Source organism: Athalia rosae, chromosome 2 (assembly GCF_917208135.1).
Source record: "Athalia rosae chromosome 2, iyAthRosa1.1, whole genome shotgun sequence".
NCBI classification, from domain to species: domain Eukaryota; kingdom Metazoa; phylum Arthropoda; class Insecta; order Hymenoptera; family Athaliidae; genus Athalia; species Athalia rosae.
The window spans coordinates 15,427,558-15,450,627 of NC_064027.1; the positions used below are offsets into that span (position 1 = coordinate 15,427,558).

Here is a 23,070-nt window from a genome sequence, read left to right on the forward strand (position 1 = left end):
GACAAAAGCCTTTGAGAGGTCTTCATGACGTCGTATCATGTATACCCCCGTATGTTTGTTTATTTCATTACAAATCACATCACTGACATTACGTCATGTCTGAATTCGTTGGTGTGAAACGTATTTCCCCCAAATGATATCGGATATATTGAACTTATGATTGGGTGTAGATTAGATAATTTCGTATCTCGTGATGTTGAATTGCAATTTTCATAACTGTATCTCGTTTGACATTATAATATGTGCCTAATATAAGTAGTCAGTCTGAACCAGTGTTGTTTTATAATTCAACATCACGATCATCACCGTGTGATAATTATGAGTTCTGCACGGTTAAATCCTTGCATCAGACTTCCTCTCTCTCCAGAAGTATTGGAAGAAATTACATCAAAAGCAAAAGATTGGCTTGTTATGCATGGTCAGTGTTTACGTGTTCATACTTCTTGCTATGAGTTCTCGCATCATTACTTTATTTTAACACTAACAATTGGTAATATTATTTCATTTAGGAAGAATCGGTTATTTGTTAAAAATACTCACCATCTCTCTTTCATGAAGTTAGTTTCACAAACTAAACTGGTATTGCATAAATAATGTTATCTGTATGTCACGACATTTTTTTTCATAGTTATTTGTATATGTCGTGTGAATTCTTGGTACATTAAATTTCAGGAGCTTGCATGAGATCCAAACATCAATTGAATACGGATGAGGTACACCATGCCCCTTTTGTTTTATTACCAACTTCCTTCCCGCGTGACGAATTCAAAAAAGCAATAGAAGTGCAGGAGATTATTAATGAATTGATGAATACAGTTGCCCATGATCATGAATTTTTAACAGCAACCTTAAAAAGGTAAGTATTTCAGAATCACAAAACCAATGTTTCAAGGAGTTAATTTTCTCAAAGTAAGATTTGGAAGAGCTTTCATGTTCTCGATGATCTGTATTGTTTGCCTAAGCCATCGTTTCATTACTTTGCAGCACAATTGAAGTGGACGATTTCACTGCAAAACTATTTGAAATTTATCAGACCGTATTACGTGAGGGTTTTGAACAGGTAAACAGTTTTATGTTCAACAAACAGCAAGAAGTTGATTAGATAATAGAATCATAAGCGCAAGATGCATATCAACCCAACGTATATTTTTCTTCCAGAAACTTAGTTTAGGATTGATAAGATCCGATTACTTGTTGCACAGTCTTGAAGACACTACTATTAAGCAAGTTGAAGTAAACACAATTGCCTCGAGCTTTGCTGGAATAGCAACCTGTATCACAGATTATCATAGGTATGGTTCACCTACAACTTTTAAAATCCTTAAGGGAATCATTATTTTTGAATTTAAAATGTAATCAACAGATACATCTTGCAAGAATTGGACCATGAAAGTCAATTGAAAAATGTAAGTTTTTTTTTTAATCGTTGATGATGATGCCATTAAAGTATAACAGAATAACTAGTAATTAACAAATGACAGCCTAATTCAAACTATTTATAGATTCCCGAAAACAATGCTCTCTCTGGTCTCTGTGATGGATTGGTTCGTGCTTGGGAATTATATAATGTTGAATCGTGAGTGTAATTTATAAATACCATAGCACTGTGAAATCCTAATTACAAGACATGACTATTTGTGGTGTGCAAAGCAACACTCTGAAACCCTATTGCAGATTTTGAATTATTCCACATTGAATCATATTCATGTAATTTCTTATCATTCACAGGGCTGTTATATTATTTGTTGTCGAAGATACGACACTCAACATATGTGATCAGAGGTTTCACGAATTTGAAATCCGAAAAAAAAATTCTAAAATTAAAATTCTTAGAAAATCTTTAGGAGAATTGGCTTCTGAAGCCCGCCTTGGACAAGTTCGAGACTTAATTGTGTGAGTGATTAGATTTGTTCAAATTTCTCTTTTAATGTGCACAAAATCAACATTGGATTTTTTTAGAGGAGACTTCACAGTAGCCGTAGTGTACTTTCGCTCTGGTTATGAACCAGCACAGTATCCTACTCAGAAGGAATGGGAGGCAAGGTTATTGATAGAAAAGTCCTCTGCCATAAAGTGTCCATCGATACACTATCACCTGGCTGGAACCAAGAAGGTACGCACGAGACATTCACTGTACATATTGGTAAACATATACTAAAGATTACCAACGATGATCAAATGCCTGATAAATTACAGGTTCAACAAGAACTGGCCACACCTGGTGCACTAGAAAGATTTCTGAAGGATCAAAGTATTTCCGAGAAAATACGAAATGTATTCACTGGCCTTTATTCACTAGACTTTGTAAGTCCACATTTTTTGAGAAAATTTTGATTCATAATTACATTATCATTGTTTGCTTACCTTGTGGATTCAAACAGAATATGGAGGGAGAAAAGGCAGTTGAAATGGGCTTGAAAGATCCAAACAAATACGTTTTGAAGCCACAACGAGAAGGGGGGGGAAATAATGTATATGGCGAAGCTGTACGCCAGAAGTTAGAAGTCATGAAAGACTCTAAGGAACGAACAGCATGGATTCTTATGGATTGTATCCGTCCTCCTTTGCAAGAAACTTATATAATACGGCCGGGCAATCCAAATGAAGCTGAACTACAGGACGTCATTACTGAACTAGGAATATATGGAGTAATTATTGGGTGTGTAAACAAATATTACCTTACATCATAGAAGGATTCTATTTTATGAATGATTAAAACAGAATTGATCAAATCATTCATATCTACTTTGTATATTTCAGGAGCTCAAACACGATAAAGATGAATAAGCAAGTCGGTCATCTCCTTCGATCTAAACCAGCAAGTGCAAACGAAGGTGGAGTCGTAATGGGTGTAGGAGCTCTCGACAGCCCTTATCTTATATCTTAAAGATTATTACAACTTGCCTTGTCACTTTAGCAAATTTGTAAATTGGAAAGAATAGATTGTACAGGGGTGACTAGGTACTCAAGTTTTTAAATTTTATCTAACGATGATAGCCTTGAGATATCTTATTCATTAATAACTCAATCGGGTTTATTGAATCAAATGATTCTATTTCAAATTTTCTGTATTTTCATTCATTCCGTAGCTCATATTTCTGGTTATGTGCAATACTCTACTCTTACCCTTACGGTTACAATGAAGGTTACTGTACTATTTATCGTTATTAGGCATCACTACTACCGTTGTTACTATTGTTATTATTGCGAACGACTTTCAATTCAATTTATGGTCATGAGAGAATGTTCAACATTTGATGTTGATAAAATTGCATATTTTTCAAAATGTAATAAAAAATTTATATTTTTATAGAGTTTATGAGTATTGGTGAATTTGCACATATTTATCTTAATAATGCAAATCTATAATTAGAGAATATTGAATGTACAATCCAGACATTAACTGTCTCATTGCATAGTTTTCTGTTTTATTCCCATACGTACAGATAGTATATTTGCATCATTACTGCTGAAAGCAATAAATTTTCGACCAACATACGAAAATATGCATGTATATTGTATATATATGTATATGTATGTACATATTATTTTTAGAATATTTGGGGCCTATATTTGTTGCACTAAACTACTCACTAACTAGTAGTGTTGGTTTTGTAAGATTGAATATTTTATTATTATTATGAGATGGAAATTTTATATTAAAAATTTATTGGCAAGTATAATAAAAAATTATAATTGAAAAAAAAAATCCAATAATTATTTATCACTTAGCATACATTGGAAAGTTAATTTTGCATAGAGCAACGAAATTAATTGTATGAAATCGTAGATATACTGGATATACTCAACGTATCTATGATGGAACGGAACAACCCTTCGCTACCCGTCTTTCGATTCTCACCGTAATGGGTTCAACCGGTTTTAACATAAGGTCTGCCTTCAATTTGATATTTTCTATTGGTACGACGTTGTCTTTTTTGAGTGTATAGCTCCGAAGAACTGTTGCCAGAAGTGCCTTCATGGCCATCATAGCATATTTTCCACCTAAAATTTTTATGACAATTTCATGTTAATAATACAACCGATATCGCAGAAGTCAGTTTACGTATAGTTTACCTAGACAATTTCGAGGCCCAGCACTGAATGGTAGATAACAGTACGGATGCCGTTTCGCAGTTTCTTCGGGAAGAAATCTGTCAGGGTCAAATTTCAGCGGGTGTGGCCAGTATTCAGGATTTCGATGAGCTTTCAAAATTCCGATGACAACTGAACTACCTTTCGGCAACGTGTGTTCGCCTGAAATCAAAAAATTTCACTTATTTAAGTTTATTTAGTACGCGACAAACATGGGTAAGTAAAAGTGACGGAATTCCTAAATACCTATATTTAAATCATCCGTCACTGCACGAACAAGAATGGGCGCAATAGGAAATAGACGCATTGTTTCTTTGATGACCCTTTCCATGTACTCCATACGTTGCAAATCTTCGCATCTTACGCTCCGCTCGTTGGTATCATCATTCCCATAAATTTCACAAAGTTCTTGGAAAACTTTGTCCTGCACAGGATATGAAGTAATAATTCAACTATTCAGAATCTCTGTTGGAGCAATTTTGCATAACTTCTAAAAAAAAACGCGCTCTCCAAATTAATTAAGATATACCTGTACATCCGGATGAGACGCCAGCATCAACAGCACGAAAGAATTTATGGTTGCTGTGGTATCATTTCCCTATAATAAAAAAAATGTCACGGTTATCAATCCAAAACGTCGACTTGGAAAACGAGAAAATTGGCTGCGATGATTCATCTAAAACATCAGTAAACGAATTCTTCTGATTTTCTGATAAGGCATAATAATACGTACGGCGACTATCATCGTATCAACTTCTTCGCGAAGCTCGATATCTGTAAACCCTGCTCCATTATGAGATAGTTCCATCAATAGATCTAGAAAAGCTTTCTTCCGGCGTGCGGTGATGCCTGCAAGGTTTCGATATTACAGATTGAATTTTCCTCACCCTAATTTCTGTAGTCAAAGAACGATATGAGAAATTGTGGTGAAATTAAAATGACCGGTAACTCACTTATGCACGGTTCACTTTCTCCATTTTCTTTCGATTCAGGTATTCCATTGCTTTTGATGAGTCTCATTTTCTTTTTCCGTATCACCTGTGATTCGATGTCAAAACCAAACGTTTTTTTTTAATTTCATTTCTATAAAAAAAAGCAATATTACTTGCGACAACTCACCTCACTTGTAAGCTCATGCAGATACTTGATACATTCCTTCTGGCTTTTTCCAAGTTGCGTACGGTTGAAAATAAAATCTGGATGAAGCCAGACCTGAAACATCCGTCTGTATATCCCACCCGTGATCCTGAAAGCACAAATATGTCATCATTCTTACAGCAATAAGTGAAATTATAAGTAAACAAGTAATTCATCTAGGTCATCAATAAAATTACACGAACTATCTTGTGTTCCTGTTCTATTAAATTGTTAGAAAAAGCTCAGTTCAATACATCTATGCTTACACATAAAGAATTTCAACTAAAAAGAAATTGAACTGATGATCATCATAATACCTTTTTACAGCTTCCACGTAATGAACATTGGACTCCGTCTGCGCTTTAACCGACACCCCCATGGCAGTTTCTGGCACGCACAAGCAATAATTTTTATTTGCAATCGCCCAATGAATTAAACATCGATTGCAAGTGAGAACTTACCGCAAATAATATCTAACGTGCACAAGGACACGTAATGAAATACGTCAAACTCGGCGCCGTCTAATTCGATCTCCATTTGTTGAACCATGACCTTAGATTGAGCGTCAAATACCTCAACGAAGGATTCGAGGATTCTTTGATTGAAAGTCGGCATGATGAGCTTTCGATGCACGCGCCACTTGGACGCTGCCAGAAAAAAAATTATCGTTATCCATTGAAATTAATAATCAATAACAATCAACACATCAGCTACTGATTGTGAGTGACGACAAGCTTGCATCCGAAGTTCGAATTTTTTATGCAACCAAGAGAATTCATGAACTTGAAATAATAGTACACAATCACTTAGGGCATCTTTCGAAATTGCTACATTTAAAATAATTGGATTTTCATACACGGAGTAATTACGTTTCTGTGGTGAAAAAAAAATGATCAGTACGTGTGAGGTATGAGGTGTACGTCCTTCTCGCTGCAACAGTATGATAATATTTCACGTCGTAATATAATACGAGTGGTGCACAGATATATTTATGTATGCTTGACGCGCGTTTTATAGAGGCAGTCCAGTAATTCACTCACTTGTACCTTAAGCACGTTGCCATCAAGATTTTCAGTAATAATAATATAACATAACTAACCAGGAGCCGTGAATAATCCTGTCCCTAGCCATGGTCGGATAAATTTGTACAACTCTTCCTTTTCGATGGTTTTTTGACTGAGGAAAATTGTCTGAAAAATGATCAGGTACATTTATTCATTTCAAGTGTTCTCAGAAGCAGTCAACGCTACCGCCATATCGTCACCTTCATTTGGTCGGGGTTGCTGACGCAAAGAAATAAGCGATGCCCTAGCCACACGCGGAAAGGCGATGGGTACGAATCCAGCAGCTCCATTGCTTTTCTTAAAATATCTGCGCACGTGTAGAGGAAATAAATCAGAATCAAAAGCATTCGATTAAATCAAATTAAATGATACATCGCATGTAATATTATACCTTCGGTACTTCCAACAAATTTAAGCGCGTTGCCTAAAAATGGTAACAAAGGCGGTCCGCAAAATTGTGACGCTTGTTTGTACAAACGTAATCTTCGCAGGTGGTACATAATTATACTAATCAATCCACAGATTATTGCGGAGCAGATGATAAAAGAGCTGATGCTTAGGGTTGCCATTATTCTGCAATGTAATAATTATTATGTAATATTCAATTTGCATTTCACACGGGCGGTATAAGGTCAACTACGGGTTGCCCTTGAAGAGATTACGTGTAGGGCAAGATATGAATGTTCTTTTTATTACGTCTACACAGTTTTGCATCAGAATTTGGAAACACCGAGCAATGTTCACTTTGACCTAGAGTAATCGGCACGCTGCTTCCGCCGGGTCACGTTAACCCCAAGTCGTTTGTACTACCTTGACGTATACGTGCGAATAGTTTATAATTTATCTGCGACTCTGTGACCACGTTCGTCGTAATTGCATGACGACTCTAAACTAGGCAGTTTTTTCATGTGTTTTTTTTTTTTCTTCGGTACCCCATGTATAAGCGCCAATGTGATATACATTGCAAATTTCTCGCGATTATCGGGATTCAATCACGGCATCCGATAATCATTATTTACGTGAACATTTTCAAATCCCCATTTTGCCATGAAACTCAAACAATATCGTAAACTCGGAATTTGACTGATTGATCATTGCACGTTCAAAGGTCTTATAATTATTTGAGAGACTTGTATAGGGAATTATTCCTTGAGCCACTCGACAAAACAGAAAAACCTTCATAATTCTTCATTAATAATAGCAGCTATGAGCTAATATCTATGATTGCTCCTGAGATGAAATTATTTTTCATGCTCCTTATCAATAAAATCGAATAAACTTATACACACAAGTGAAATGCCAGAACAAGATTTTTAGTACACAAGAATTACATGAGTTATTCGATCTTACCCGATAAGTGAGGGAATCAATTTCAGATCGAAATCGAAGACAAATATGTAGCCCGAAAGGTTCTCCGAGACTTTGTTTGTTTATGCTACCTTTACAGCACGATAATCGAAGAACAATACGTACACCGTGGCGGTTAACAAACAACTGGTCTAGTAAACAAGCAAGCTTTTACTAAGTTGAGGTACTTCCCTCCAGTAAAAATTACGCGTATAGAATCCCACTCTCAATGATCCTACTATGATACGGACGTCCTAGCTGAAGGTTGAGTCATCGCGGATGGCGCAAATTTGGATGGAAGTAACATAGTATCATTCTCAGTCATTGGAGCCCTATAATTTTCCTTATATATTTTTACACTAATATATGATATTTCACACTGATCCTTCAACAATTTTGATAAGCCCCCAAATTTTTACTAAGAAATGAACGTAATACGTAGATTCTGCTCAGAAATAAATCCTCCTGTGAAGCATGCATGTTGTCAGTATTCTAGAATCATAGATATTATACATGAGAATGATGAGGAAGCCATGCGGAATTAACCTGAATAAAACCTTGACCCGTTATGACCTTCTCAGAACTACTTCGAGCTATATGTGACTGTTTCTCCTGGTGGGTAATAGTATTTTCAAGATTCTTGGCAAATAGTCGTTTGAACACATTTAGAAATTGATAGCCGACATGGCGAGTAAAATTTGAGTTTCCGGTGTATTTCCATGCATCCTACTTATTTTAGTGCAGATCAAACGCAATCATACCTTGAACCTTTACCAAGCTGCGAAAATATGACCGCGGCCTTCCACGTCAGTCACTTTTTCTAAGATACTTTTCGGAATATTCGGAACAACATAGAAATTAGCGGAATATCCATACGGACATACGGAATATCTTTTACATACACTACGCACAAACATTAGCGGGCCACCCTGTTTTCGGCAAATAAAAAGCCGATTTCGGAGCCTCATGACTACTCGAAAAATTAGGATAGAGAGTTGTAAAACAAAAACCATTTTGAAGATCGAAGTGTCACCTTTAAGATGCTTTCATCCGATTTGACTTGCGTTTGTTTGTTTACTAGTTACACTCTCCCGAATCAACTCATGTCGAAAACGCAAAGTAAACTTTTGACTTTGAGAAGGTGCACCGGGTGCCTGAGTCGTTTGATATGAATTTTTCCGATGTCATCTTAAAAGTTGAAATGTCCCCTTCGAAACACGTTTTTTAAATTCTTTGTACGATTTTTTTTCCATGAATTACGTGACTCTAAAGCAATTATTGTCCCTAAATCTTTGATCGAATACGCTGACCGACCCAGTTATCGTATCGAGGTTTTTCACGAAACGATTTTGAAACTCAAAACTTCGACTTTACGAAACTCTATTGCAGTATTTTTTTATCTGAATTGTCGAAGCTCGGTTACACAGAAGATATAAATCCTACCGAGCGACCTTCACGTGGTACACCTTCGGTAATGCTATTGCCGGAGGTAATTGACATTTCAACCTTCTAAATAACATCGGAAAAATTCATATCCAACGACTCAGGCACCCGGTGCACCTTCTCAAAGTCAAAAGTTCACTTCGCGGTTTCGACATGATTTGATTCGGGAGAGTGTAACTAGTGAACAAACAAAAAACGCAAGTCAAATCGGATGAAAGCATCTTAAAGGTGACACTTCAATCTTCAAAATGGTTTTTTTTTTTACAACTCTCTATCCTAATTTTTCGAGGAGTGATAAGGCTTCGAAATTGGCTTTTTTTACCAAAAACAGGATGGCCCGCTAATTTTTGTGAATAGTGTATTTCACTTACTAAGTAAGTACGTTAAGTATCCCATCGTATACGTAATTTTAGAAATTTTTCTCAGGTCCACCTGGGTAGAAATATGGAAAACAGCGGAAACAACGAAACTCTCAAGACATCGAAAAAGTTTCATCAAGTTCGAAAAATATCTCGGAAAAATATCTTGGCCCGTTTGACGTGGAAAGCGCCGAATATACACCATTTATTCTTTGGTAATCGCATGAACAGTTTCATGACAATATTCCACATCGCATAGATTGCTGCAGCTCTCATGTGATATATACTTAAATACAATTATAATTTACAATGGTCTGTAAATGATGTATTCCAAAATTTAATAAAAACGCTTAAATTTATTCATCGATTTTTTTTTTCTGTTTTTTGGAAATCTTTTTTTTTTTTAATAAGCGTTTGAAATTCTTTTTGTACACATACATATAACAAAAATACTAAAAAGTTTATCAAAATATAATTTAACATATATAATTTACAATATATGACATATAAAACGTATTTGATTAGTAATCTCCACAATGGTAGATAATAAAATACTTTAGATTTTACTATACACAAGGGAACAATCCAGGTAAAGACTGCAAATATGAGCGTGCTTTGACTTTAAATTTTCACATTTGTACATCGACATATTCGTTAACACATCAGTGTATAAGTCGAGCATGTGGGAGGTAATTTCCATCCTCGCTTTCACTCGTCAAGATATCTTCACCGTCCTTTAATTGCAGCGTCCGTTTCGTGGGCACCATGGTTTCCGGAATCTGAATTGCAACGATTTTGAACATAAATTTCGTTCATCACTCAGATTGACCTTTAAATTTGTTAATAGTCTAAATTGGTTGTTCTTAATCAGTCGTTGCTTCGGTTTTAATCCATGAGAATCCAAAGAGTCATCGATCTCGAGTGGTACAGTTTCATTGTGAGTTTGTTTGATCAGCAACAAACTGATGTTGTTTGATTATGATATGATTTCCATAATGATACGCTACATAGAATAGTAACGAAGTAGAGTTTGATCATAACGGGAATTGTCTTAAATTGATCCCCAAAATAAACGAGCTATTAGAAATTCTATGAGTCGATTATACCGACTGGTGAATGGAGCGATAATCCTACATGTACTATTAGTATGTTCACCGCGTGACATCTTTATAAAACAAAGTTAGAGCGTGCCTAAAGAGAAGAACACTCTTGTTGTATCATATTTGTTAGGGCGGGATGCTGAATAATACCATCGTCGATTTTCGTACGTTGCGTAATTTGGTCTGTACAACCACGAAATTGTGTTCGAATCAGATTTCTAAACATCAAAAATATAATTGACTTGCTATAATTGCTCACCTTGGAACGGATCTCGACGGTCGGATTGACGTATTCGTGTTCTCCGGGTGGGATCATCAGCGAGTTTGCGTCCGGAAGTAATATAGGATCGCACCCAAAATTTGGATTTTGAAAGTGTATGCTGTAAAAGTGAGAACATGTTTCACAACATCATTCAACTTTATTGAATTATCGTTCGCCTTTCAATAATAAAAATGTCAGAATCACCCCGAGTTAGGGAACATATCGTTAGACGCGTTGCATAACATACAACACTACAGTAAGATCAGAGATCGAATAGTCGTCGAGCATTTCTGATGCATGCTCTTATATAAATAATTCGATCACGCAATTATCTATGAAGATGTTGAATTAATCATGCCATAGCGCGAGATGTACCTGAGATTAACTTACCTTAAATCGCACTTGCCAGCGTCGAGCCTTCTCTTCTGGTAATAGTAATAGGCTGCTAGTATAATGATGCAGATAAAGATGGTGGTTAAAATTCCCGCGACGTAACCGCCCTCGTATTTATCCGATACAGGGGGTCCGAAATCAGGTGCTCGAAGAATGGTCACATTGCTGCATACCTCGTTCGACGGAACAACTGTCCCATTTTGGCACAGACAACCAATCCCTCCCTTATTTATGACGCACATGTTGCTGCAGTTATGTGCTTGGCAAACGTTATTGTTGACTGAAAAATTGAAAAAAAACGTCATGAGTTATATCCCGATCGCAGTTGTTTATTATGCATGAAATTTATTTGAATTGTATAAGTACCTGCCGGTTGTCTCGATACTTGCATAATCGCGAAATGTTCCTCGTTATGAGATGCGGTTATTAGAATCTCTCGGCAAGTTCCATTTCCGCCGAATAATGAGCAGCTAGTCATTTTACCAGTACCTGGGGTCAGCCAGAAAAGGGAATTGTCGAATAAATTTAAGCCATATGGACGGTGAACCTAGAATACGGTGAATACGGTGTGATGTAAAAGTTTTAATAATTTGAAAGAGAGCTAAGGGATATTTGAAGGAGAAATTTACTTACGTTTGAAGAAAACACAATACTGCGATCGTTACCATTTAGATCTGATCTCTCGATTAGATGCAAAAGCCGATCGGCCCAGTATAAACGTCCTCTGGAATGATCGACTGCAAGTCCGCTAACAAGCCCCAATTCTTTTGAAGCAATTAAAACCGGATTTTTCCCCGTCATATCGGCTCGATGAATTTCACTGGTTGGTTTCATTTGCGACCACGAATCCGATTGCCCCCAAAAGATAAAGCTGCAAGAAAATAGGAATCGAAATGAATCAAGGCATTTCAACGAGTCCCATAATTTTTAATATTTCTCAATTTACCCGTTCGCTGGATCGACCGTCATGGCGTTAACGATACTGTCGGAGTTGATCTCCAGAACGTGCGCAAATTTTCGCTCTTCCAAATTACATATCTAAGCGTCGAATGGATTTGAAACAAAAATCAGTTTTAACGTGGAAAGTAATTGGAGCAGATCTTTTAACGGGAAATGGATTGATTATCAGACCAACCTTGATAGCCTGTGGACTCTGAGCGTCATAAAAGTACACATTATCAGTTGCCCAATCGACGGATATGGCTCTGGGTTTTCCGATCTTTGTCACGTTCCGTCTCTCCTTTGTTTCCAACGATAGTTGAAAAATCGTTCCTGTGATCTCTGAAAATGATTTTGAAAATAAATTTTAGGCCTCGAACTCCAGACAACATGACATCGCGAGACTCATGTTTCGTCAAATACAAACGTATCCCACCTGAACTCCAGTAGACCATTTTCTTGGCAATGTTCAAGTCGACATCATTTATACCAACGCCAATACCAGACTCGGAATAAATTATTTCTACCGTATCAACAGATTGTGAAATCTTTCTGATGTCATCTTTGGTTGCCAGTACTATCTCCATTGGTGGACCTGCTAGGTAGAAATCCACCCCTCTGATCAATCAATTCTTAAGCTTCTCTAGAAAAAAGTGGAATGGTTGTCTTACCGGCTACTTTACAGGTTCGTCCGTCTGAACGTAGCAGGAATCCAGCAAAACATGAGCAGGAAAATGATCCCATTTTATTCTGGCAATCCTGGGAGCACATGCCGAGCTCACACTCATCGATATCTTCGCAAGAGAAACCGTCGCTTTTCAGCCGATATCCTTTCGCACAGCCACAAATCGGACCGGAAGGTGTCTTGTAACAGATTCCCTCGCATGGATTTTTGGGTGTACATGCGGTCTCTTAACGGAAATAGAAAATCAAAATATCATGAATAAGATGGACTTGATGCTTTCACTCCTCTCACACTATACTCACCACATCTCCCGTTTTCGTCGCTCTGGTCGTAGCAATCAACAATCTTATTGCAAACGCTACTGTACGGAATGCAGGCCCCACTGACGCATTTGTACTCTTCGCAGTGAGCCGCTGCAACTCTGTTGTTATCTTCGATTTCGGTGGTGTGACCAGCACAATCCTGCTCGTCAGATCCGTCACCGCAATCGTCCTGGTGATCGCATCTCCAATCCATGGGAATACACTTGTCGTTCTTACACGTGAAGTCACCCGGTTCGCAGTCGGTGCAAAGAAGTTCGTCGTCTTTCATCGGACAATTCGGAACCCCATCACATCTGTGAAATGAGATAATTGTTTGTTTTTTTTTTTTGCATCAAAATCAAGCTCACACAAATTCCCCGCGATTCGCGGCTTTGAAAAAAGTTACAAAGGTTCTTACCTAGCTTCGACGGGAAGGCATTTGTTGGTTCCAAAACAGCGAAATTCATTTGTCCCGCAAGAGATCAAGGTTTTCTTCTCTTCGTCTGAGCAAGGCACTTCGTCAGATCCGTCGCCGCAGTCATTGACCAGGTCGCAGACCAGCAGCCGATCAATGCAGCGATTATTCCGGCAAGTAAACATGTTCGGACTGCAAGTGACTGCTGTGCATTCCGCGTTCTCGTCAGATGCATCCGGGCAGTCGACCTGAATTATGTATTCGAACAGTTATGACATATTTTCAACCGTTTGAATGAACGTTGACTACGCAATCTTTCGAGTCACTCACCTGCCCGTCACATTCCCAGGACTTCGGTATGCATCCACCGATCTTGCAAGCAAAAGATCTTTCCGGGTCACAAGTGTGATCATTGCAGTTCTCCTCGTCCGAACCATCGATGCAGTCTTTGCGTCCGTCACAAACCGAATATTTCGAGACGCATTTACCGTGTCGGCATTGGAATTCGTCTGAGAAAAGATGATGCGGGGTTAAAACAATATGAATATTCAAAGTCTGACCAAGGTTTTTCGAGAAAATCGAGTAATTTGTTTCCGGAGGATACTACAGACTTTATTTTTAGCTCGGATCGGTATCACCTTCATCGCACGATTTGTGCTCGCAGTCGTCTTCGTCGGAACGATCCGTGCAATCGTAATTTGAGTCGCAACGCGTACTATCGGGGACGCAATCTCCGTTTTTACATTTGAAGCGATGGATACCACAGATTACAGATTCTGAGTGACAGTCAGCTTCATCTTCGCCTTTCGGACAATCCTTCACTCCGTTGCACCTACGCAATGCGAATGAAATCAATCATCATGTGTCACTATTATCGAACTCTTGTAGCAAAATTGTCTTCTGTATGAATTAAATCAACGTTGTAAAACTTCACTTTTTGATCTTGTCGATACAGCTACCATCGGACGCGCATTTCATCTCGTAGACCTTGCAGTTGATCTGAGTTATACAAGTGCTGTTGTCGACGTCCAGAATCATTCCAGATGGGCAGCTACATGTCTATAATATTTACAGAATTCAATTACAAATCACCAATTGAACGGTTGATGGCCTGATTTCTGACAATGAGAGTTAACAATTCCTCTTTCTCATCGTACGTGGAAATTTGTTTTATCAATTTTTTCTTTCAACTCACGCGCAATTGATCAGAAACGACGAGGCAAACGTGCGAGCACCCGCCATTAGCGCTCCGGCAGGGGTGTTGTATCGGCTTTCCAATGTGCACCATGGCCACCAAATGCAATTTTTCCATGTTATCAGGAACCCCTGATTAGAAGTAACAATAATTTTTAGTGCTCATATAGCGAGTTTCAGTACAAGTGAGGCAGTATCGGGGATTTCACAATGCCCCCGAGCTTACCTAATGTGATCTTCTTCTCTCCTGGTATGTTTCCAAGCTTATCCGCCCAATACAAACGCTTGGAAGCGTACGAAGTCCAAAATATTTCATTGCCCAGAATCGCCAGGCTTACAGGAGCCTGCACGTTCGGTCTGAATCGATGTCTGTCGGTGCCTTGAATCATTCATTCGTCAATTGAAAATGCAGTTTTCGCGTTCGCCGTGCATTAGAAGAAAATGAAGCTTTGAAATACCTTCTAACGAAGTACTTTCGATTATTTCCGCGCCTTGGTCGGCCCAAAAAATACGCCCCAAGTGGGCATCGTACACGATCGAAACCGAAGGACCAAGCAAACCAGATTCAACTACATGAGTCTGGCTGCCAGTTCCGCTCATTTGCATTTTGTCGATATGAATGCCATCGGGTGATTTCAAAACAACGTACATCAAGCTGTAAGGACGATTGTAACGATTGATTACATTACTTGAAAAATGCTGCGACACGATCACGTCTAATAATTCCAAGTATTCGACTCACCCGTGTTCAGGAATAACCGCTAGATCGATAGGCACAGCTTCCATTCGTTCTCTAATCATCGCCCTTTCGTTTGTGTTGAGACTGTAAACTTCGATATTGTGAAAAAGGGCGTCACACCAGTATAAGTTCCTTCCTACGTTGTCAAAGTCCATCGCACTGACGCGACCGATTTCTGTCGAGAGGAGCGTGACCGTTTCTCCAGTATTCGGATCGTACTTGAATATTATATTCCGAAGTTGATCACTCGCTAAGATGGTGCCTAGTTTTAGAGACAACAGATGTTTTTGTTATCAACTTTTCTGTCTATTCGATATTATCGAGTGACGCCGAATGTGAAGAGAAAAAAAACTCTGCTTACCCCCCTGCGGATCATAAGTGATAGCCGTAATATCCTGACGCAAGAAAATTGCAGATAGTTTTGGCTTTCCCAATACTTCGTGATGAATTTCTATGAACATATGACCTGCGCCGACCATTATCTTCTTTTCCTTTTCCGTTGCTAAAAAAATCATAGCAAAAACAACTTTGAGTTGCAATGAAACACGGGAGAAATGAAATTTGCGCAATCAGATCAAATAAATATGACGGGTACATCGTCTACTACGAATTGTGTACAGGTAATTCGAAATTAGAACTCCTACAACCTCGACAGCGGTGCCTATCTTGACCCAATTCTTTGTCCGCCGGGCAAGCACAAGAATACGTTGCGTTAGGTGCCAACAAACAGATGTGAGAACATAGGCCAGCGATGCAAGGGTTTGGCATCTGAAAAAAATCAAATATTTTACTTTTGAACACAGAATTTCGTTTAAAATTCGACCGGTGTTTCGATGTTATGCACAAACAATCACCTTTGGTTTAAGGGTAGAGTGAAAGATGTGTATTCCGTAGATCGACTTTTTTTCTTTCGCAACAGTAACGTGACCCTTTCCCGTGAATTTGTTACACGACTGGATGCTGTTGGTCTTCCAATCGCTCCAGTACAATTTATTCTCAAAGATTGCTATCGAGTACGGGTGCTCCGCCACCGAGTGCAGAACAATCTAGATTTCAAAAATAAACATATATCAATTACATTCGAAAGTATTCGATTTGTCGTATGAGCAACCTATAGCGTTATACTGCAGGGATCGCATACTCACTCTACGATCACTTCCGTCCAACTTGATGGTCTCTATGATTTTCAGTTTGGCGTCAACCCAGTATAATCTCTCGTTCGGGTAATCTATCGTCAAGCCATTTGGCCAGACTATATTTTCGGTGATAAACGCCGTGATATTTTTTCCATCCATATGCGCTCTCGATATCTGAGGTTTCTCCCCCCAGTCGCTCCAGAACATCTCTCTGCGGTGACAATTATATTATAAAAACTGGAGAAAGCGAGATATTGTTTTCCTGAGAACTCGAATGCCCTCTTACCCTTTTGACGGTAGCAAACTAATGCCCCGTGGTTTGTCAGCGTATTCGCGAACGATTACCGTGCAAGTTAATCCGTTATTGGTGCATACTGCAATGTGTTGCATTTGACCGTCGGTGAAGTACAAGTTGCCAGTTACCCAATCAACTGCTATATCTTCTGGGATTCCAAGTCCTGAATAATATCGAATTATCGTATGAAAAGTTAAGATTATTTCACCCTGATGAATTATCGATATTTGCAGTGACAGTCCGAAGTATAAATTTTTACTAGGTATTCAAGTTCACCTGCGGTAATGATGACCTCTCTTTCTGATCCATCTTCCTTGCTTCGAACAATCGCTTCGTCGCCAAGCTGGACATCGGACCAGTAAACGTAGTCTGTGTCGATAGAAACGCCGACTACGTGCTGCAGCTTACGGGCAACGTAAAACATCACCTGAGAGGTGAGGTAAAGGCCGCGAATGTCGGTCTTCGAGGAGTAAATCATTACAGCTTCACCGACTGCGCAAAAAATTTGAATATTCAGTACTCGTATGTGTCGTATAAAATTAGGTGTATCAGAATATACCGTAATTGCGATGGGTTCTTAACATTCGAATAAAATTGTCAGAAAAAATTACGTACGGTCAGTCTTGCAGGTACGTTTGTCATCTTGCAAAGTGTAGTCTGATTTGCAGCTACAGCGGTACGAGCCCTCGAGATTTTCGCAGGTTTGATCACAAATTCCATAGGTAAGACATTCGTTTATATCTGCAATAAAAGATGGAAAAAAATGCACCGTAGAAGCGTTAGTGCTTCTTATTTTTTTGTTCTGCGTAGTCATGCATTTTCCAAATTTCTCACCGACGCAGATTTTCTCTTTCAGTAATTCGTAGCCTGGTCGACAAGAGCAGGCGGCACCCTTTGGCGTTCTATTGCAGAAGTGATCGCAGGTTCCGTTGGTACATTGTTGCTCAGCTGGAAACGGGAGATTATTAATAATGTTTATCTTGCGATTCAAAGATTTTTTGACAACGTGATTTTATTCTGCATCCTCGGAACGTTTCCTGATATGAAAAGAAAATTATTACTTGCCCTACTACGGTGGGAGAGAGGGTAAAAATTGTGTACGAATGGTAGAACGTTTACGGGGAATTCGAACTGATTTCAGTAATACAGTGATCAATTCAATCTACGATAGATCAACAAATTGTACTTCTAATCCGATCAATTTTCCATTTCGATTCACGCGCGTGGTTTGACGATAAGTACTGTTTATAAAGCGACAGTGACGTAAACTTGATTTTTGTTTTTAATCACAGACGTGTGGAGCACACGAGCCAACTTGACCGACAAATTGCTGGCATACGAAGTCTCATTATTGCTCTTGTCTATCTTGGGTACCCTTCGGTAAATGCAGGAAATGACAGAGACGGCGACTCCGTATCACGTTGACAACTAAATTGCCGTTTTGCACTTGGTTGACCGGTTAGAAGTACGTACGTGCGTACGTTACTACGTTAGCCGACGAAAGGCAGAGAAATTTATCGGTGAATCGTAAGAATATTACATCATTTCTGCATTCTTATCATTTTTAAAGTTATTCGAATAAGTGAACCACAATATACAATGGAAATAATACAATCTGTGCTCCGGTGATCGTCACTGCGATTCGTGTGGAATTTTGGCGCTTACCAATTCTGCACCCATCCACATCTTCGTCACTACCATCGGGACAATTCGGCCTCGTATCACAGACAATTTTCAACGAGATACAATCACGATTTGCGCACAAAAAATAACCCCTCTCTGGTGTACACTCTTCCGGCGTCAATTTGTGAGCTATCAGAGGGTGGAAAAAAAAATTTATTATCTCATGTTGTGACTGGTTCAACTCTTGGTTCGAACTACATCGGATATCGTTTCGTTTGATTACTACTCCGGGAACACCGTACGAAAACGAAGTATGCGAAATGATTTGCAGGGAGTTTTTTACTCACTGCAATCCTCTTCGTCGCTGTTATCTTTACAATCGTTGACGCCGTCACATTTCCATTCCTTCGGTATGCAATATCCATTTTTACACTTGAACCCATCGGTGCAATTATGCTGCAAGGGAAAAACGGAAACAATTAAACATTTTGACTAAGAAAACACCGACGAACAAATTCGAAGGTAGATCGACTCACTTCTCTGCTACAGCCAAGGGTCTCATCGCTTGAGTCCAAACAATCGTGATTACCATCGCAGACGAAATCTTCTGAAATGCACATGTTATCCGAGCATCGAAACTCGTCCGCGCGACATTCTACATCCGGCTTAAACTGTCGGAGAACAATTGTTACGTTGATCAGAATTCGTGATAATTATAAATTAACCCTGTCCCCCTAAGGAATTCTCATGGTCATATCAATCCAAGTTGATAGATTCACTGTCTTGAGACAATCACCGTTGTACTCACGATCAATAACGATACACACCTTGAACTCCGCGCAATCTTTTTCATCTGAAAAATCACCGCAATCATCTTCGCCGTCGCAAACGAAAAAATGACTTAAGCATCTACTATTGTCGCACCTGAACCATTGCGATCCCGTGCATGGATTATCTGAAAATTGTTAGTTACTTCAAATAAAAAACCATCGAAAAGCGAAGAAGCATTCCGTAATATGAAATGTACACGAAATTACAAAGGTTGCGAAGAATTCTGCCGATGAATGTGAACTTTCAAAGTTTTTTTTCACGCTTTCGATGAACATAAGAACGTTGTATATCCACAGTGGATTATATCATGCAACTAATCATGTCCTACAAATATAAGTGTAACAAATGCGTTATTTTCTAAAACACGCAAATTCGAAGAGACAAAACTGAAGTTCGATTGTCTTTTTGAAAGGACAAAATTTTATCGTCGGATGAGGTCCTAGATTAATGAACAAACTCACCCTCAGAGAGAAGTACACAGCCATTGAAGAAGTGAAAGATCACTATTGAAAAAATTATATATCGCATCTGTGAACAGTAAGTTTGAAAAATTTTTTAATTTTATTATAATTTGTCGTATAAACAGGATCACAGTTAGAACAAAATATTTGTGTTATTCGTCCTGCATGAGGAGTGACGAGCAACTGACAAGATAACCACGCTACAATATTCGAGACTGACAATGAACGACTAAATGTTGGGGGAGGAAATGGTTTCCTGTAAAACATTATCAGTGGACAGACGAGACAACAATTTAGTCCGATAAGCTGAATCATTACAATATCTTTCGACCCTTCTTACCTCGATATCCATGTATCGGATGACTACTGATTTCCTGAATGAAAAATTCTAAGAATTGCGGAACAATATTGATATTTGACACGTAAGGAACTCAATGAACATCGCTTGGGTTGCGAAAAATTCAAATTTAGCTTCGGTAACCGTTGGTTCACAACGTGTGATATTTTCCGACATGTTTACTCAAAATTAGTCACAGTATCTGTCAAAAGAACCAATCCATGCCCGCGTTCAGCTAATTTTAAGTGTAAAAATATCATTTCCTCTAATTATAAGCTAATTGATCATATTAGATTCACCGGTAAAATTATCTCACCGGGATAATGGCGGCACGTGTTTCAAAAAGTTGATCGACTTTGGTTTCGTGGTAATAGGTTTATTAATTGCATATAACTTACCGCCCAGAGAGAAGGTTGATGAAAATTATCGGAAAAGCGTTAACGAATAATTATAATTTAGAAACGATACAAATATATTAACTAGACGACGACAACCACGGTACTGCTCAATTCTCGGGCACGCAGACCTGAGCGGGGGCAGAATAATGAACCTATACGAAAATATTAAAGGTCAGATAATACAATTTCTGTACAAAGCCGAGGCACGTGCGAAGGGAAATCGCTTGAATATCTATGCCAAGCACATAAATAAACAGCTTTGTCATTTGAACTTTGTAGCTTGTAACCGTTCAAATATAAGATCAGTACGAAAGTATGATGGGCGAAATTATCTAACGATACGCCGATAATTTAGGTACACGAACCGTCAAATTCAAACAATTTTTCTGGGTAATCTATGAAATATCGCATGCGGTGTGTACAGATTGTTGTTTTATGACGTATGATAGAATCTGCTCTTCGAAAAAAGGAATTCTGAGCGAGGAATTGCATGTATAGTCATGCAATTGACTATAGATTTACCTGAGCATGCGAAAAAAATCTTTACTGAACATCTTCAACAAACTTCAACTTTATTGTGGACAAAAAATAACGGTGGTACTTCTCGTATCCCGTGTATACATCATATTTCACTTTGATACATATTGCACCTATGAATTAATATTATTTTCTTTCCTCTGCGAAATTCGGTACTTCCGACATGCTTCTGGACAGTGACGTTCCAGATACCGTCGTTGTGAAAAGGCTTTCAAACAGACTCCGCACCTCCACTGCCATTGATGATGATTTCTTGTTCGTTGATGAGCCCTTAAGTTAGATCTAAACAGAATTAATATATCTCATTAGGCCTGACGATTGTATTCATACGATGTGTCAGTGAATTAATGGCGCTAAATCATTTGACCCCCTGAGTAACGGATGAATCTGCCATCTGACCCAATATCTTCAGCATATCAGTTCGCAGAAACATTTCCGGTGAAAAGATAAAATTATCACGAGCAGGAAATTATTTTTAATTTTTTTTTTCTTCTACGACGTGTGCATGACCTATTGCCGTTGTATCATAAAACGAGTATTTCGTGAAGATAATTTTAGTGCAATACTATGAACATTGAAATTTGGACGCACCGATCGGCGAACGATTTGTGGCAAACCGGACACTCGAAAGGTCTTTCGCCGGTATGAAGTCGAAGATGGCCTTTCAACACCCATGGTCTGTCAAAGCTTTTCCGGCAATAGGGACAGTAGTGCAAAGCTTTGTTGCGTTTCCACGTTTGAGCATTGTTGGTTTCTGCGGTGGGATAATTGCTTCCGTCGTCGTAATACTGCATGGTTTTGATCAAAGTATTGTTAGCTGGTAAGCGTATAGTTGGTGATAACTCATCTACCCCTTGAATTTTGTTGTTACAGTTTTTTTTTGGAGTGTTAACGATATCGTTTCGTTCCCTGGCACCCACTGTGGTTTCGATAAAGTTTAGTTTCTTGTTGTTACTACTTTTGAAAATTTCCATCTGTTCTTTATCAAATTCGTTTTGTGCGTCGATATCACTACAGGGATAATTATTTACAGAGCATGCACTCATAGACAACATATCGCTCGTTTTGTTGAAATCAATCAATCGCAATCCTAGTTCCTCGGGGATTGACGTGTTCCACAACATGCTGTCGTCTTTGTTAAAACTGTACCGCGTGACAATAGAAAGTTTTGGACATGTCCACATGTTGCTTGACTTCATGCATAATTCTTTGCTATGACCTTTTTTTCTCGTATCTGTAGATATCGCTGGCAACCACGACACGGAAAGATCAGCCTCTATGAAAAACAAGATTTTTGTCAGTATGACAAGATAAATTGGAAAACATACTCAATTGCAATCGCTCTGCAAACTAAGTGCGTGTGGCTCAGAATCCGAAAATACAAAACTGCTACCTGTAGAAATAATTCAAAAGGGAGAAAAAAACCGCTCAAGTGCAACGACATAAGTTCTGGTTTGTAATCCAAGATCAACAAAAAGGAGAATTCCTATGAATTTAACCTGCACCCAATGTTGAATGTAAAAGTGACGAATGAAACTATACGGGTTCTTCGAACCATCAGATAACGAAGGGAGTCAGGAACTTGCCGACACTACAGTAATGACAGATCTTGGTACGTCGAAGTGGAGTACAATGATAAAATCTTATTACATTATACCTACCGTCGTGAAATTGATTTGTTTTTTGATATCTCGTCATGGACTTGATCAGACAGTGCGGCATATTTCTTAACGAGTGTGGCAAAAATATATTCAAATTAAATGTATCTTTTTTAACAGGTGTAAAAGTAGCAGCGATCTACTGCACTTGCAAATCACGAGTAAGACGTGTTCTAAAATATTGTTTTTTGATGAAAAAGGGCATAGATGCACTGGCGCAGATGATTGTGTCAATTTTTTGAAAAAAATGCATATCGCAGTATCCTGGGATTTTGCCAATGAAATATTGGTTGAAAAATCTGGAATCCGTGTTCAGTTTT

General features: G+C 38.5%; 4 protein-coding genes and 2 long non-coding RNA genes across 9 annotated transcripts; 3 read left to right on the top strand and 3 right to left on the bottom strand.

The window, feature by feature from the left end:
- The first annotated feature begins 76 nt into the window (after positions 1 to 76).
- On the top strand, positions 77 to 3,709 carry LOC105692032 (glutathione synthetase-like). The gene is made up of 11 exons (XM_012410918.3): positions 77 to 418; positions 673 to 856; positions 985 to 1,060; positions 1,159 to 1,292; positions 1,364 to 1,406; positions 1,503 to 1,576; positions 1,729 to 1,893; positions 1,960 to 2,113; positions 2,197 to 2,304; positions 2,382 to 2,659; positions 2,761 to 3,709. The coding sequence occupies exons 1-11, from the start codon at positions 319 to 321 to the stop codon at positions 2,885 to 2,887; spliced, it is 1,443 nt and encodes a 480-aa protein (XP_012266341.2). The 5' UTR covers positions 77 to 318; the 3' UTR covers positions 2,888 to 3,709.
- On the bottom strand, positions 3,407 to 7,804 carry LOC105692031 (cytochrome P450 4C1-like). 3 transcript variants are annotated; one of them, XM_012410917.3, is made up of 13 exons: positions 7,647 to 7,804; positions 6,688 to 6,869; positions 6,497 to 6,603; positions 6,332 to 6,422; positions 5,694 to 5,879; positions 5,550 to 5,619; positions 5,215 to 5,341; positions 5,049 to 5,133; positions 4,829 to 4,944; positions 4,625 to 4,693; positions 4,342 to 4,519; positions 4,078 to 4,257; positions 3,407 to 4,005 (listed from the first exon to the last, which is right to left on the bottom strand). In XM_012410917.3, the coding sequence occupies exons 2-13, from the start codon at positions 6,863 to 6,865 to the stop codon at positions 3,815 to 3,817; spliced, it is 1,578 nt and encodes a 525-aa protein (XP_012266340.2). In that variant the 5' UTR covers positions 6,866 to 6,869; positions 7,647 to 7,804; the 3' UTR covers positions 3,407 to 3,814. The 3 variants fall into 3 exon arrangements, with proteins under 3 accessions (XP_012266340.2, XP_012266339.2, XP_048506607.1); XM_012410916.3 differs by having other exon boundaries at positions 6,688 to 6,876; XM_048650650.1 differs by lacking the exons at positions 6,332 to 6,422; positions 6,497 to 6,603; positions 6,688 to 6,869 and having other exon boundaries at positions 7,647 to 7,802.
- On the top strand, positions 6,159 to 9,804 carry LOC125499969. Its single transcript, XR_007277130.1, has 2 exons — positions 6,159 to 6,437; positions 9,513 to 9,804. It is a non-coding gene; the product is annotated as an uncharacterized LOC125499969 (long non-coding RNA).
- Positions 9,805 to 9,852: 48 nt separating this feature from the next.
- LOC105692119 (vitellogenin receptor) lies at positions 9,853 to 20,795 on the bottom strand. 2 transcript variants are annotated; one of them, XM_020855896.2, is made up of 32 exons: positions 20,556 to 20,795; positions 19,821 to 19,887; positions 19,356 to 19,483; positions 19,065 to 19,199; positions 18,876 to 18,984; positions 18,571 to 18,717; positions 17,740 to 17,853; positions 17,521 to 17,646; positions 17,182 to 17,397; positions 16,897 to 17,068; positions 16,620 to 16,821; positions 16,329 to 16,520; positions 16,122 to 16,242; positions 15,836 to 15,976; positions 15,478 to 15,736; positions 15,194 to 15,390; positions 14,962 to 15,114; positions 14,737 to 14,867; positions 14,476 to 14,600; positions 14,180 to 14,373; positions 13,872 to 14,050; positions 13,545 to 13,789; positions 13,127 to 13,440; positions 12,811 to 13,050; positions 12,576 to 12,737; positions 12,336 to 12,481; positions 12,147 to 12,238; positions 11,834 to 12,071; positions 11,567 to 11,747; positions 11,198 to 11,480; positions 10,805 to 10,925; positions 9,853 to 10,224 (listed from the first exon to the last, which is right to left on the bottom strand). In XM_020855896.2, exons 2-32 carry the CDS (start codon positions 19,885 to 19,887, stop codon positions 10,108 to 10,110), a joined length of 5,247 nt encoding a protein of 1,748 aa, XP_020711555.2. In that variant the 5' UTR covers positions 20,556 to 20,795; the 3' UTR covers positions 9,853 to 10,107. The 2 variants fall into 2 exon arrangements, with proteins under 2 accessions (XP_020711555.2, XP_012266547.2); XM_012411124.2 differs by having other exon boundaries at positions 9,854 to 10,224; positions 12,576 to 12,734.
- On the top strand, positions 19,490 to 22,953 carry LOC125499970. The gene is made up of 3 exons (XR_007277131.1): positions 19,490 to 19,896; positions 22,333 to 22,704; positions 22,871 to 22,953. It is a non-coding gene; the product is annotated as an uncharacterized LOC125499970 (long non-coding RNA).
- LOC105691984 (zinc finger protein 880-like) lies at positions 21,126 to 22,956 on the bottom strand. The gene is made up of 3 exons (XM_012410839.2): positions 22,754 to 22,956; positions 21,684 to 22,368; positions 21,126 to 21,374 (listed from the first exon to the last, which is right to left on the bottom strand). Exons 1-3 carry the CDS (start codon positions 22,812 to 22,814, stop codon positions 21,206 to 21,208), a joined length of 915 nt encoding a protein of 304 aa, XP_012266262.2. The 5' UTR covers positions 22,815 to 22,956; the 3' UTR covers positions 21,126 to 21,205.
- Between the last annotated feature and the right edge of the window lie 114 nt (positions 22,957 to 23,070).